The 16,680-nt window shown below is 46.6% G+C and overlaps 1 protein-coding gene across 3 annotated transcripts in view; it reads right to left on the minus strand.

Moving 5' to 3' along the window:
• The window catches only part of PIP4K2C (phosphatidylinositol-5-phosphate 4-kinase type 2 gamma), a 310,827-nt gene that overhangs the window by 145,708 nt on the left and 148,439 nt on the right, over positions 1 to 16,680 (minus strand). For all 3 annotated transcript variants that reach the window (XM_085654599.1, XM_085654598.1, XM_085654597.1), the window contains exon 7: positions 8,237 to 8,350. In XM_085654599.1, coding sequence (XP_085510725.1) covers positions 8,237 to 8,350 — 114 coding nt within the window. The remainder of the gene's footprint in view (positions 1 to 8,236; positions 8,351 to 16,680) is intronic.

Raw genomic sequence — 16,680 nt, forward strand, 5'->3', positions numbered from 1 at the left:
CAGGGATGTGTGCCATGTCATCTCTTCACTTATCTCCGCACCAAAACATGCAGCCTGCAATGGCAGTGTGTGGGTGTCAAGGTCCAGGGTCTCTAAGGTTGGCAAAATAGGTGCTACAGCCCTTAGAGGCCTTCCCTGGTCACAATGTCCTTGGTACCCATGATACCTTTTACAAGGGGCTTACCTGTAGCCAGAGATGTGCTAATTGTGGGTACAAAGGTACAGTTTTGGGAAAGAAAAGAGGCCCAGGGAACCTGATTGGCAGGGACCCAGGGCACATCAAGTCAAAGTGCCAGGCAAAAAGGGGGGGGGGGGGGGGGTTACTGCAACAGAAACCCACTTTCCTACAATGGTATGAAGGCTTACAGTGCCAAATGAATCGCATGAAGCGTCAACAAGTTGATGTGGAGCCCGGTTTCCGCCGGAGACCAGGGTCCTCTGATCTCCACCTCTCCCAGATGGCCGCCCCATCCTAGAAGAAACGCATCCGTCACCACTGTGACGTCTGGGTGGGGAAGGGAGAGAGGTCTGCCTCTGACCCAATCGCGGTTTGGTAACCACCATTTCAGAACGTTCGCAGTGCCCTCTGATATCTGAATGAGGTCAGTGAGATTTTCCTGATGCTGCGCCCATCGGAACTTCAGGTCCCAGCGCAGAGCCCGCATGTGCATTCTGGCACGATCCACTAGCAGGATGCAAGAGGTCGTGAGGCCCAGCAGCCACAGAATCAGTCTCACTGAAAACCAGAATAGAGGCTGAAACATCGGTATCATAGCCTGAATATCCTGGACTCGCCGCTCTGGAGGAAAAGCCCAAAACTGCAACGTGTCCAGAACTGGTCCGATGAACGGGAGTGTCGAGAGGGAGTAAGGTGTGTCTTCGGCACGTTGTTTGTGAACTCTAGTGAATGAAGGAGGTTTGTCACAGTCTCGAGGTGGGAGACGACTGCTTGGGACAAGCCCACCTTCAACAACCAGTCATCAAGATAGGGGAAGACTGGAACCCCTGATCTCTGCAGGTGGGATGCGACCACCGCCATCACCTTGGTGAACACTCAAGGGGCACTGGTGAGGCCAAAAGGGTAGCACGGCAAACTGGAAGTGCTTGTGGTCCGCAGTAAACCGCAGGTAGCGGCGATGGGCAGGCAGGACAGGAATATGGAAATAGGCGTTCTGCAAGTCCAACGCTGCAATCCAGTATCCCGGGTCCAGGGCAGACAGGACCTGAGCAAGAGTGAGCATCTTAAACTTTTCCTTGTTGAGGAAGTAGTTGAGGGCTCTGAGGTCGAGGATAGGATGAAGGCCTCCACCCTTCTTTGGAACCAGAAAATAGCGAGAACAACAACCACAGCCTATTTCTAAACCGGGAACCCTCTCTATAGCTCCCTTGGCCAAGAGAGTTTTGACTTCCTTGCGAAGTAAGGCAAGGTGATCTTCAGTCAGCCAATCTTACGTTGGAGGCATGGAGGTAAGGGTAGTCCCAAAGGGAAGGGAGTAGCCCCTTCGGACTATTTACAAAACCCACCTGTCCAAGATGATATCCCGCCAGTGGTGGAGGTGATGGCGTATACTGCCACCAACTGGACGTCCCGGATCTGGGAGGGTCGGACTAGCAAGGTTTGGAGGGGGTTGCTGCCTGACCTGACTTCTGGCCTCCTGACCCCTGGGGTCAGGGTGAACCGCAGCCACGCAGAGGTTGCGGAGCTTGCGCTGTCCTCTGACTGGGGTAGGGATGGCATGGTTGGAAGCCCCTTCTCTAGCAACGAAAGGAGGTCAGAGGCCAGGATGACACTGAGAGGCCCAAAGACTTGGCCGTTGCCCTCCGACTCCTTAAAACAATTGAGCGCAATGTCCGACCTGTCTCCGATGAGACGAGAGCCATCAAAGGGCATGTCCATAAGGTTGGCTTGGACATCCCCTGAAAAACAAGACGTTCTCAGCCAGGCTTGGCTCCTAAAGGCCACTGTCTATGAAATCGCTCTGCCCAGGAAGTCTGTCTAGTCTAGGCCATAGCGTATGGTAAACTTTGCTGCATCTCTACCATTGGCAACAGCCTGGAAAAGGACAGCCCGGGCCTCCTCCGGGACTTGTGGCAGCACATGTGCAACCATTTCCCATAGTGCTTGGGATTAACGGCACAAGAGGCATGCACTGTTTACCAACCGCAATGCTAGGCTGGTGGAAGAGAATATCTTCTTACAAAAGCGTTCAGAACATATGGATTCTTTATCCTGGGGTGGAGAAGGGAACGCACAACGGGAAGCAGAGGCTTGGACCACTAAGCTTGCCAGGCTGGGGTGTATGGAGAGGAAACTGGGTCGCCCAGTGCAGGGGGATGGCGGAGGGCGATAGTACAGTTCACAGGAGCCATTGTGCTAGGCTTGGACCAGGTGCCCAGCAGTCCATTTGTCAAGGTCTCATTAAATGCAAGCAGGGGTTCCGAGTTGGAGACACCAGACTGCAGAACCTCCGTGAACACATTGGTTTTGACCGCCACTGTAGAAAGCTGCAGGTCCAAGACCTCCACAGCCCTACGCACCACAATTGCAAAGGAAGCCCCTCCTCCATAGCCAGGTTAGGAGGCGACAGCATGCCAGGCTCTGGGATGTCCAACCCGCTGGCATCACTGAGGTCTTCGTACCAATCCATTTCCTTGTTGGCTGCTGCCCCTTCCAATCTTCATCCAAGCCTTGCCCTTCAGAATAAGGCACAGACACCACATGGAGTCCAACGACTCTATTGGCACTGGTGGACAAACTGTGTCGTCCGAAATGATGGGGGAGGCACCACTGATGGGGGCCAGCGACATCGAGTGTCTCTGCATCAGATGCAGTGCAGGGGAAGGTTAAAGTGGTACGACCGGCGACGGTCTGGACCCAGCAACAGATTTAAGAGGAACCCATGGCGCTAGAGCCGGAGGCGCGGAACCCAGGCTGCCCAAATATTGCACACATGGCATCATAGAATTCTTTTAACTGTGCGGGGTCACTTCTGGCCCTGAAAAGGGAGGGAAACGTGGAGTTGACCCAGGCACCAGCTCCGCACAGCAGAGCTTCGACTGCGAGATTCTTCTGCCTCGAGTGACAGATGGGGCGAATTCGAAGCATGCTTTGAATTCTTGTGCTTTTTATGGTGCTTCTTAGCCGACCTCGATGACAGAGTGGGAGGAAGAAGACTTTGATCCTCTAGAGCAGTGTTCAGACCTTCCTCGCGACCAGGAGCGAGATCTCCGTGGCACCAGACTTCTGGCCGTAAGCAGCTTTACGGAATGCTTCCTCAAATCTTTCGGCGCCATGGCCCATCAATCGGAGCACGACTTTGGGTCGTGGTCGCGCTCCAGGCACCAAAGACATACCAGATTGGGGCTAATGACCGAACTGGCGCGGTGACTAGCGCTGCACGGTTTGAACACAGAGGCCTTCTTACTTGACATCCTACACACCAAAAACATTGACAAAAAGTACAAAAAAAAGTCAGTCAAAAAGTGACAGGGGGTAGCTCTCTTCAACGGGCCTGTACTGGCTGGTGTGGAAAGAAAAGAACAAACTTCAGCGCATCGGGGTGGCGCATAGGGGTACTGCTATCAAAAGTCGTCTGGGTCCAGCCTTACACCTGGAAGTTCACAAGTAATGAATCTGCAGCTAGATGTCTATCAGATTATTCGCTTTTGCTCTAGGGACTTCCTATTCCCATGTTGGCTACCGTGATATTTCATTCCCTCAGGAGATTCTCATGTTTTCAGGATTGTGACCCTTTTTAGATACACCCTCGTGGAGCCTACTGTCAATCTGTTCTTGTTTGGTAACACTTTCTGGCATCAGGCAGCTGCTGTCTCCCCCTCTGAATGGCTAGATGTCAGTCTGTCTGTATTTTTACTCCAAGGGTTTTTGATGCCAAGTTTAATCTTTCTGGTGATAGTCAGGTGATCTTTTGACTGTATTTTTTCCATCAGCCGATTGCCCACTTCTTGTACGAAGAACTCTGGCCTCCACACTACGATTTTTGGAGCTATCGGATTAGGTGATTACATCCCTCAGAAGGGTCTCCCCCTTGGACCTCGTGGCGTTCTCACCACGTATGTGGCTTCCTCCTATATTTTCCTATTCGGTAAGTGCCGTTATGTCATATTTAGAGTTTTCTAGGCACCAGTTTCTATTTGCTGGTCTCTTTGACCTAGTGCAATATGTTGTTGCCTCTTTTTCTGTATCAGAGGACTAGACCCCACCCAACTGTACATGGCTTCCATCATAAAATAAGGCCTTCCAGTTGAAATCTTAATGATGTCCTTCTACTGACTGCACATTTAAACAAGCATTTGCAATGCAATAGGTCTCGCATTTGCGAGATTTATAGCTATTGCCATTGTACATGACAATGCCTTTTATTTATGTTTAAAACACCTGCAATAATAAAAGATATTGTCATTTACAATACCAATAGGTCAAAGTTTTGAAAATGCGAGACCTATTGCATTGTAAATGCTTGTTTTTTAAAGCGCCAAGGTTAGGGAATAGTATGCCAGGAATTCTACACTGGAGTACTTTCCATTTCCTTGTGGCGTAGTCAGTCTGTGTGAGCCCGAAAATAAAGGGCAGATGAGGTCAAGGGTGGTGCCTAAAATGCACCCTGATGTGACCATTGTATTGGTCACAGTGGGGGCAGGCAGGGGGACTCCTCACTAAATGAGGTGTAAATCGGACTCTAGCAGCAGGGCCACCAAAGGAAGTCGTTTTCGCATGCAGATTGATTAGTCCTACAGTGTTGCTTTGCAGGCCCCTGCCCCCAGACACAGAGGGGAAGGGGGAGGAGGTCGTGGCAACTGCAGACACCTTCCTTAATCTGAAAAACACAGGGTTGGACGATCACGCAATATATTTTAAATTCGGCCTATTCCTGCCGTCCTGGGACGCATGTCTAAAGTAAAGAAGTAGGGGAACAGTCTGTGTTAAATTTAGAAGGTAGGGGCACGCCGTGCCCTTCCGATACCGCCCACTTCTATCACTGGGTGTTTGCAATGGTTCACATCCATTTAACACCCCTTCTCACAATGTGGCACAAGGAATATTTGTGCCATGAAAACTGCACCTTTTATGATGGAAAGAGAAGCAGGCTTTTCCAGCAGCTGGGCCTGCCTTGTCTGGGTGAGCGTATGCGCCGGTCGACAGCAAAGGTAAGCGGTCATGGTTGAAGTGCGGGCCTGCAGCAGGGCAGGAATGCCAACCATGCCATGGCAGCTTCGGCCTGAAGGCAGGCCGCTCCACGAATAATTAACCGCGCGATAACATCGCTGTTCGGTTACGCTAAGGACAGTTTTGCAAGCTTAACGAAAGGCGACCTTCTGAGCTCAGAGAATGGCCCTGTTTCTGAGAGGCTGGTATGGGAGAATTCCGGGGAAAATGGCGAATTGTTTATTAAAGTTACAACTAGGCATGTTGAGTAAATCTTCAGATTTCCGAGTTATAACTCGATAAGGAATACCCTTTCTTGACTGCATGCTAAGTGCTAAAACTAATGCGCACAAGGAATGAACTGGAATGCGGGTGATGGCGGTGGGGGGGGGGCATGGGCAGCTCCCCTTGGTTGAGAGATGAAGGGGGTTGTTAATTGCTGAATGCTAAGCTGGAGCACGTGATAGCGGCTCGAAGTCAAATCAAAGTCAGAAGGTCGAAAGAGCGCCTCTGCCGGTGTTTTCCCTCTCTTCATACGCGAGCGCTGCTCTGCTGCCCGTGGACGCACAGGAGCGAAGGGTGCACCTGCTGCGGGGGGCTGTTCTGGAGGCAAGGGGGGCAATCAGGCCGCTGTCACTGGAGAGAGGAGGCCAGGGAAGGCGGGGACAGGCGGACAGGGTGGGGGAAGTCTGGCAGAGGGAGTGTCGGTGAGGGAAGGGGACAGGCAGGTCATCAGAGGAAAGGGACAGTGCCACTGTTACCGAGGAGCCTGTGACAGATGCCAATGTGGAAAGGGGTGACAGGCGACAAGGAGAGTGTGACAAGGACTATTGGAGAGAAAGCGCCGCAGTAAAGAACAAGGAGTGATAGAGAAAGATAAGAAACTGAGAAGGAAAGGAGAGAGAGAGAGAGAAAAAGAGGGGAGGGCAGACGGGAGTGGGAATCTGATAAAGGCGGGAGAGGCGGTGGCAGAGGAGAAGGAGACAGAGTATCGGAAATGAATGAGGATGCTTGTGACAGGTGGGGAGGAGAGTGTGAGACAAGGAGTACTGGAGAGATAGTCCGGCAGTGGAGGTGAGACGTGACTCGGTGTGCAGTGACAAGGCTAAGAAGAGAGTGTAACGAAGGAGAGGTGGGTGGCACAAGGGGAAGGAATAAAGAGAAGAGGAAGGAACTGACAAAAAGAAGATGAGGGTCGTGTCAGCGGTAAGGTAAAGGGAGACTGATAATGGTGGGTGTGAGTCTGAGTCTCCAGCTCGAGCGCCTGCTGATAGGGCACCTTGGTTACACGACTGCTCCCTGGATACAGACGCGAAGCTGCCCTGCAAAGGGGAGCCGCAGCTGCTCACCAGTGAAGACAGCAAAAGAAAACAAGCGCGTCCATCTACAGCGTTTACCTTACGGGAGCGAGCAGCGGCTGGCGCCATAATTGCAAACAGATGGCGCCGCTGCTCGCTTCCGCAAGGGAAACGCTATACATGCACCAGTACTGATTGGAAACAGTGCAATACATGTACGTATTTACCAAAAAGTACAGAGTGACTCCAAAAGGTCACTCCAAAGCAGCGCTTGCGTGCTGCGTAGGCGAGACCTAAAAAAGAACAAGTGTTAAGGCAGTTAGATGGGGTATCTAGTTGTTGCAGATACACAAGGGCTAATCTAGAGGTTCTAATCCCATAATTTCATATAATTGGAATTAAAAACTATTTTGTACGGTCAATAAAAAATTGCAAATAGAAAGTAAAATGCAAAAGGCTTTGCAGAGAGTATTCATCACATGGGCACAATAAGACTTCCGAGGGCTCAAATTGGCCAAGGGGAAAACCAAGGTACCACCACACATAACCTAGCCTGAACCTAGTGAGCAGTAGCCTGTCCCTGGAGTCATCAATTCACTCTCTGTAAGGCTCCAGGGAAAGGAAAAAGTGAATCTCTGCCTACTCTTTGACGGACCGTTTATTGTATTTATGGTCCTCCATCAGAGCTCTAAACCTTTCCTTAAATGCAGATTTAATCCAAAATATATCAGTTTTTCACATGGTGCAAGGGTTGGTGAAAAGGGACGACCTACCCAGCTTCATTCAAACCAAGGGGATTTTCATGCCTTTCTCACATGCGAGGCAAACATTAATGAAGCATGTGGATTAGCCCAAATAGAACACGCAAGGGAGACAACTTAATAGTACCCTCGGCATACTCCATCCCAAGCGCCTGATGTACAATAAAGGAAGAGTATGCAGGTGGGACACCCAGGAGTCGCCTAAGTCCCCTACTTTGCTGCACTTGGAGGGGACTTATGTTTGAAAATACCCACATTCCTGCCCCATAGGTAAGAATCGGGAGGCACATTCTCTTGCACACTTCAAATATAGGGCCTACAGATTTTTCCCCAATATGTTCAGCCAAATTGAAGATGTAGCTGACCGAACTTAAAGATTTCTGCCTCACCTTGGCTATACATGGTCCCCAGTTCATCCTAGCACCCATAACTACTCCCAAGTATGAAAATTCTACAGTCTGAGCAACAGGATTACCGTGCAGATAGATGGCCCGCATCTTGTGCTTTCTGGGCTTGCATGCCATAATAAACGTTTTAATTTGGATTGTAACCAAGCCCATTGCCCCCCATAAAAAATACAAAGTCCTGGAATAAAACATTAGGACCATTGGGGGTTTGAAAAACATGTAGTCAAAGTGAATAAGGGGTAGCTCTTCCCGGATCTGCGCTGACTGGAGCAAAAAAGAGAAGAACGGACGTCAGCGCACATAGGTGACTCTTATATAAGCACCGCAAACGTTATTTTGAGTGTGACAACGCCAATGAAGCTACACGGAGCCTAATGACAGCACCTACTCATGCACAGGGGTACTGCTCATGAACAATCTCTGGATCCAGTCTGATGCCTGGGGATAATTCTGAGTTAAGGAATCTGTGGCTAGAAGTCTCCTTTTGATATCTGTGGTTAGAGGTATCCATCAGACAAATCTATCACTAAATATAAACTAACAAATTATAGTTGAAATCTTTAAATTGGTAAAAGCAAAAAAGATTATATCACTGTACCATACCTCTACATCTCTCTTTAATTTCTCCATGAAGGCTTTCTTCTGCTCCGCAGTCACATATACTTTCTGGCTTGTATTTAAGAAGTCCATGTCTTTCAAAGTAGGCAACTCTTTCACCTGGATTACAAATAATTACAAGATATTTATAAACCTTAGCACTGCAACATTAGTAGAGGCGGAACTTCTGCTGCACAGTAAATGCTATTTCTCTTCTATTGTCTGAATTTTATGTCTAAAATGATCACTAAAAATTAGTTACTTACCTGTACCTGGTTCTCCAGCATTTGTATCTTCTTAGACTCACATGCTCAAATCACCCATCGCAGTCGCATGGCAAATCCCTCTTTAATTTTAACATAACAGTACAAGGTACTCACAGCTTAAAAAGGCCATAGTCTTCGAAAATCCACCTCATTCTAAAGGAACCAAACTTTAGGCAATATGTTGTATGTGCTCTCTGTCTCAACCCCTCCACACCCCCAAGAGGTCTTCAGACTTCAGTTCTGTATCACAAGTGGAAATAAATAACCATATATTAATGCCTGAGGTAAGCCTCTATTGGGGAGGAGAGCGGGCTTCATGCAAATTTATGAAAGATACTAATGCTGGAGAACCAATTACAGGTAAAAAAAAAAAATCTACAGCATTGGATCTTTCTTTGCGATAAATTCACATTGTTTGTAAATTTCTGTATCTAGTACAGATTACTGTAGATTAGAGACTCCTCTCCTGACCTATGAGATGCCTTGAAAATAAGTGCGATTGACCTAATCCTTGTGACAGTGAGGCATATTTGGCTTGTCTCACTTGTAGTTTGCACTCCTTCCAAGATGGCCGCTGCTGTTATCTGATTTTTACGACTTACGTTTTATTATTACACTTCACTCAATGCGAGTCCTTTTTAGAGCATGGAATTGACCGGTTACACCTGTGAATGCAATCCTTTTATTATATTTTAACTTGTTCATTGTGTTTGATTATACTTTTCACACATGAGAGATGGTGGAATATAGCTTACTGCGAGTTCAGCACCACTCGTACCTTCCTCGTCACATGGACCATCCCATAGTACACATAATGCTGGTTAGTTTTACTTACCAAGATGGCTGCCCTCCAACTTGTTTAGACTTCATATTTTTTAGGTATATGCGCAACCATATTTCTTGGGATTAGACTTTTCATGTTTTGGATGCATATGCGTTGGATTCATCCTTGCCACTTTCTGGCACTCCAAGATGGCCACCATCAACGGTGATTGGTCACCTGACCTACTTTAGGTAGTATATAAAGCAGTTCCAAGATGTCGCTCATTGCCTATGCTGGTACGATTCGGAGGGGCATTCTCTGCGCCCAGTTACACTGCTACTGAATGTAAGTGAATTGGATACGCTTCTGGCTTTAGACTGTTTGGCACAGTATTTAGTCACCACTCATAATTTTAGGATATAGTTTCCCCCTATGTGACTTATGGAGGAGGCTGGTTTAGCATGCGGGAGACGCTCAGTTGCATGAACCCTCAGTATAAACTTGAATGCATCATACTGTTATGGCTGGCAGTCATGAGTGCGGGAAATGGCCTTGTGTTCTCTCAACTAGGACATGGCCTCATACACATCAGCGCGATAGCATGGTTGTGGTGCTTATACCTTATGAATTACTTTGTCGATATAGCTCACAGGTGCATTGAGGTTCCGTATAGAGTTGAGCGCAGTCACGTGGCCCCGGCACTTACAGCTGTTATTTAGGCAAGTGATATTCTCTTTTTGTATTGTCTTGCATCCGTTTTGTCTCTATACGTTTAAAGCAACTACTTGCAAGACTTTTGGAAGACAGGGTTCCAGTTTTTGATTACCTTTAATTCTCAATTACTTACTATCCCAGCATGTCATGCCACATTGGAATATTGGTGCACTGTAAGGATTAACAAAACTTTGCCATAGCATTTATCTGGGTTATATGCTTCTGGCACTCACTCCTGGTTGTGTATATCGGATTAATATGGATTGTTTCAGCTTAGTTTGAATCTTAAATAGGATGTGATTATTCTCATTTGCCCATACAGGACACTTTTTCTGAGATTGGAATTGAAATTTTGATTGGACTTTAATTGTCTTACAAGAAGACACTGCAGTTTACTCCACATCCTGTTCTTTTTTTTCCTAATTATCTTCTTTACTGTTTCTTTACACTTTCTATTTAGACACTGGATTCAAGCACATTTTTTTTGATTACTTGCATCTATGCTGATTATTTATTATATGGCCTTTAAAGTTATGCACTATAAAACATACTTTTGGCTCTATGTTTAAATTTCTTAAACTTTCTCCCAGGCATCTTTGCCAAATATATGATATTATATTTAGTATGTATACTGCTCCACTCAGATTAAGAATATTATGTCTGAATATTCCCATTACCTCACATAATCAAATCATGGACATGTCACCAATTGTTGAGTGATGATGAGTCCGTATAGACCATTTTTTGGTTGCTATATTCCTTTGATTTATTTACTGTTCACAGCCATTAAGAAGTCTAAGGATAATTAGCTGTACGACGAAACATGTGTTGGCTGGCTGTTTTCATATTGCATTACCACTGTATTGATTGGATGTACAGAAAGAGACTGACCTGATGTGAAATGGTGTATCGGTAAAGATGACAGATACTTTACGACTCCTTGGATTGGACATTTGGCTTACGAGTGCTCAGAACATTTTATATTGAATTGATTAACCTTGATTCTGGGGTTATGTTTGGAGCTGTGTGGTAGCCCAACTTTGCTCTAGAGCACCATCAAATTGCTAATTACTGCCCTTACTGTGTCCCAGAAAATGTAGTAAGAGCCCTGTTTTAGGCCTGGTTACCTCGCTTCTTTGATTCCATAATAAAGCAGTGCATAACATTCTTATAGGCTATAACGGCAATGAACAATCATTTTAATAGCTTATCCATATCCTTTTTAAAAAAAGAACAAAACTCCAGCCAATCAAGCGATAGCACCCTCTATAGAGGCGGAGTCCCTCAGATTTTCATTAACTAGTGGGAATAATAAATCCTGTAGCAGTAAGGAGAGCCTCTAAGACAGTGGTCTTCAAACTTTTTAATGCCGCGCCCCCCCCAGTGGAGAAAAAAATATCATCTGGGGGGGCCCCCCCCTCAGAATTTTTCACAATTATTCTATCAAATTGCCAATGTTTCAAATATGTCTAGACTTATTTAAATATTGCAGTGGAGTTCTTATACCGTTTTAAAAATGCAATCAAATACATGATTGCCAAACATACTATTCTGCTCAGACAGGCCTTACTGACTACTAAAAGTATAGCAAAAACAACAGTTGATGGACAGAATGCAGAACAATGTCATACATTCACCCCAGTACAGAGATCTGGGACTAAATCCATCGTTTTTTTGCTCACCAGGCCGTCCCAGTTTGAACCCAGCTATATGCAAATCAGTCTGGACTCTGTGCCTCATGGGTACAGTCCAGCCCGAACTGCCAGGCCCTCCCTGGACTGGAAACAAGCATCCTAGGACCGGTTTTGGGGTTTCACCCCTCTTCAGCCAGGATAGCTTGATTCCAGTGGCATGGAGAGCACGGGACCCACGTCTGGGCATACTCTTCCCACTCGGGGTGACAATTGCAAACAGTTGATGGACAGAATGCAGAACAATGTCATACATTCACCCCAGTACACCAGGTATGCCCAGACGTGGGTCCTGGGCTCACTGTGCCACTGGAATCAAGCTATCCTGGCTGAAGAGGGGTGAAACCTCGAAACCGGTCCTAGGATGCTTGTTTCCGGTCCAGGGAGGACCTGGCTTGGCAGTTCGGGCTGGACTGTTCCCATGAGGCACAGGGTCAAGACTGATTTGCATATGGCCAGGTCTAAACTGGCGGTGGCATGGTGAGCAAAAGAATGATGGATTTAACCCAGATCTCTTGACTGGGGGTGAATGTTTTGATTTGTTCTACATTTTATTCATCAATTGTGTGTCTTTTGCTTTCTCGCCCCAAGTGCACCAGGTATACCCAGACGTGGGTCCTGGGCTCACTGTGCCACTGGAATCCAGCTATCCTGGCTGAAGAGGGGTGAAACCCCGAAACCGGTCCTAGGAAGCTTGTTTCCGGTCCAGGGAGGACCTGGCTTGACAGTTCAGGCTGGACTGTTCCCATGAGGCACAGGGTCAAGACTGATTTGCATATGGCCAGATCTAAACTGGGGTGGCATGCTGAGCAAAAGAATGATGGATTTAACCCTGATCTCTTGACTGGGGGTGAATGTTTTGATTTGTTCTGCATTCCGTCCATCAATTGTGTGTCTTTTACTAAAAGTATCCACAGTGTGATTTTGGGAAATGGAGGTGGGGGTTCTGAAAAATATCTGGAGTCCCTTCCCTTTTGACACACACTCCAAGCTAGGATATGAATGGCAAAAGAGTTTAGTGATGGCCCATTACAGACCGGTTTATCGCTGCTAGCTTAAAACAAAACACTGTTATGCACATAATGCTTCTTTTGTCCATAGGCTGGCGCCCCCTCCTAGGATTTCTTGAGGCCCCCTAGGGGGGTCATCCCCCCCAGTTTGAAGTCCCCTGCTCTAAGGGGAGGAAGGTGGGATGCATGTGAATCTATGAAAGATATCAATACTAGAGAACTACAGTTACAGATAAGTAACTCATTTCTTCTCCAGTATTGGATCTTTCATAGTTTAACATGCTTGAATCAGAATAGCAAGCAGTTACTGTATTTGAATACTTTTTATGCCAATAGCACAAATAGCAGATGGTGGGTATAAAATATATATACAGAGAAATATACATATGTATGTGAACATTACCTGTATAAATACATAAGCTAACAGATGTAACCAACAGTGGCTGACCATATTGAAATAAATGGCGCAGCACCGCTAGTCCAACAGCTGTATCACTGTGGTGTGCAGATTCCACGAAATAATGCTGTGCGAATGTATGTACATTCTTCCATGTCGCAGCACGACAAATCTTCTCTCGCGGCACTCTAGCAAACAAAGCAGTCGAGGTGGAGATTGCGGCTGTGATTCGTCCAGCAATGGTTGCTTTTGTGACTGGTGCACCTTTACGAGTGTGCGCATATGTAACCAACAGTTGGTCTGTACTCAACATCTTTTGACATTTTTTCTAAGTGACGATCTTTCTGCTGTGGATTTGGGAAGAAAGTTTGTTGTATTACAGATTCATTAGGGTGAAAATCCAAAGAGACCTTGGGTATAAATTTCAGATTTGTCTTGAGAATTATGGATTCATCTGTGAAGTGTAAGAAAGGTTATTTAATTGTAAAAGACTATTTCGCTCACCCTTTTGGCAGATGTTAATGGCAGTAGTAGTGCGACCTTCTTTGATAGGAACTTGAGGTCTGCTCTGTGTATGGTTTCAAATGGGCTCTTCATGAGTTGTGACAGCACTACATTCATCTGCCACTCAGGTGACGGAGCTCTCACTGGAGGGAAAGCCCTGACAAATCCTTTAATAAATTGTTTAATAATTCTGTTAGACCACAATGACAGAGAATTTGACAAGCGTCTACACCTTGATATCGCAGCGAGATGACCTTAATACACACACGTACTAATCCTGACTGAGCTAGATACAAGAAATAGGGTAGTATTTGCTCAGGTGATACCTGGATTGAATGAACATTAGATTTCTGGCACCATAGATGCACACATTTCCACTTCAGTCTATATGCTTTTATAATGGTATCCGTCCTTGCCTTTGAGAGAATTACCTTGCAGTCCTGTAAAACATTTAGATCTGCGAATTCATGGAATACAGGAGCAATGAACATAGGAGGAGAGGAAGGGTCTGGATGAAGGACGTGGCCTTGGCTCATCATCAAGAGTGTTCTGGATGGCTTCAGGTAAATGTAGTAGGCTTCTGATAGAAGAGCAGCTCTGTGAACCGATGCTATCTGGGCCACCTGGAGGCTATCATGATGATGCGACACCTCTCTGCTTTCATCTTGCTGAGAACCCTCAGTATAAGAGGTTCCAGGGTGAAAAGCGTATCATAGATCCCTCACCATCGGATCAAAAACGCACTCCCCACAACCCTGGATGTGGATGCAGGGTGCACAGAATGGGCATTTGTGGTTCCCGCTCATTGCAAAGAGATCTAGTGCTGGCTTGCCCCAGAGAGAGAAGATCCTGTTTAGCCCAGACTGATCCAGCTACCATTTGGGACAGCTGTTTCGAATTCTGCTTAGCATGTCTGCTAAGATATTGCGTGTTCTGGGAACATGTTCTGCCCGAAGGTTTATCCTGTTTATCATTATCCAGCTCCAGATTTCCTGAGCTTCACTGGAGAGAGTTAGCGATCTCGTGCCCCTTTGTTTGATCACATAGTGCATGCTGGTAGTATTGCCTGTGCGAACTGACACGGTCGACCCTGCTATCCATGGCAGGAAAGCTTGAAGGCTTAGATAGATGACTGAGCTCCAAGCGACTGATGTGCATGCTTTTCTGGTCTGGAGACCACTTCCCTTGGATTTCTAGGTCTTGTAGATGACCACCCCAGCCCTTTAAGGAGGCATCCATGTTTAATACGAAATTGGGTATTTGAGGTAGGAATGTAAGGACCTCTGAGAGGTGGTTGGGTTGTAACCACCAGGTTAGCGCTGCCATCATAGCTGGCGTGATCTTCACCAGATCGTCAAATGATCTTTCTGTCTGAAGCCATTGTTTGTCTAGCTCCTCCTCTAGTGGTCTCATTGTCAGGCGTGCAAAAGGGGCCAGGTTGATAGCCGAGGAGATCATACCAAGGAGTGATTTGAATAGACGCAGTGAAATTGACTTTTTTTCCTCAATAGTTTGAAAACTAGTTCCTCGAGTCTTCGTTGTCTGTCCTGGGATAGAAAGGCTTCGAAAGGAAGAGTTGATTATTTTTGGTAGCTGACAGTGAGGCCTCATCTGTGGAACAATGTTAGGCTAGCTTCCGTGGCCTTGGATGCTTGACGAGCCGCAGGTGCTTTTATTAACCAGTTGTCAAGATACGGGAATACCCGATAACCGCCTTTCCTCAGGGAACCTGCCACAGGAGCCAGGCATTTAGCAAAAATACAGGGAGCTGACTTGTGGCAGAATGGTAGGGCCTTGAACTGGTAGTGGGTGCTGGCTACAGTGAAACGTAGATATTTGCAATGTTTGGGGTGTATGGGTATGTGAAAGTATGTATGCTGTAAATGCAGGTTTGTCATGTAGTGTCCATGGTTGAAGAGATGCAGTATGTCTGGAAGAGTTACCATGCAAAATTATTGTTTTCGTAGAAACTTGTTTAATTTTCGGAGATCCAGAATGGGTCGCCAGTCCCCCATTTTCTTTTTAATGAGGAAAAAACAGGAGAAGAAACCCACACCCTTTTGGTGATGGGGAACTTTTTCTATTTCTCCTTAGCTAATATGGTGAGGGTTTTCTTCCTGAGTAAGTGAAGACTGGGTGGGTGCGCTCACTGGAGTGGTTTGCAGCCTTTAAATAAATTCCAGGGTATGACCGCAGGTGATAAGGTTCAAAACCCATCTGTCTGATGTTAGTTGGCACCATTGGTAGGAGAAGTTGGAAATATTCGCATCCACATCTTCTGAAGTATTGGGGGCTAACCGGCATCTAAGGTAGGTCACTGTTTGCGACTCGTGTCTGTGTGTGTGGGGTGGGGGTGCTAGCTTATTATAGGCCGCTGCTGGTTGTGGTTGACAGGGCTGCTGATGGTAGGACGGTCTATACTGTTGCTGATAGGGCTGATACTGCTGAAAGCGTTGATATGCTCCACTATATGAAGCAAAACCTCTTCCACGTGTTCCCTGCAAGGGCACTTTCTGAAACTGCAGTGTGCCCAATGATTTTGCACTGTCTGTCTTGATGGTCTGTAAGGCATCGTCCACGTGGTTGTCAAAGAGGGCTTCTCCATCATAGTCAGACTGTTTGACTGATATTGGTAGTTGAAATCTCTTTGCAGCTCTCTCCATCAGGTGTGAAAACCTCATGTCTCATCTCGAGGTGAATCTACAGGCTGTGGTGCAAGAGGAGATGGAGTGGGAATCAAATAATGGTCCCATTCATAGTGGCCTGATTGATTGTCTGGAATTTCACCCTCTTCTTTGTCATTGTCCGATGACGAGGGACCATCCCTAGGAGGCGCTGTGATGTTTGATGCAGAAGTCATCCTGGGTGTAAAGGGTGGAGGGATAGGCCTTGGTGTCTTGGCAGACGGAGACGGAGCACTGGGCTGTGCTGGTGGCCTTTAGGGCCCCGGAAACCTCCTGTAGCAGTTTTTCAACATCCCCTGTAAGTCTTGAAGAGTGTCACAGGTACTTGCACCATACCTTGATGTGAAGGCAAAAGGCCATATTTCTGGAAATGTTATCCATAATTCCTAGGTCTTTCTGCATATTTTGTCTATTGTGGGTT

This window comes from Triturus cristatus, chromosome 4_1 (assembly GCF_964204655.1).
Source record: "Triturus cristatus chromosome 4_1, aTriCri1.1, whole genome shotgun sequence".
NCBI classification, from domain to species: domain Eukaryota; kingdom Metazoa; phylum Chordata; class Amphibia; order Caudata; family Salamandridae; genus Triturus; species Triturus cristatus.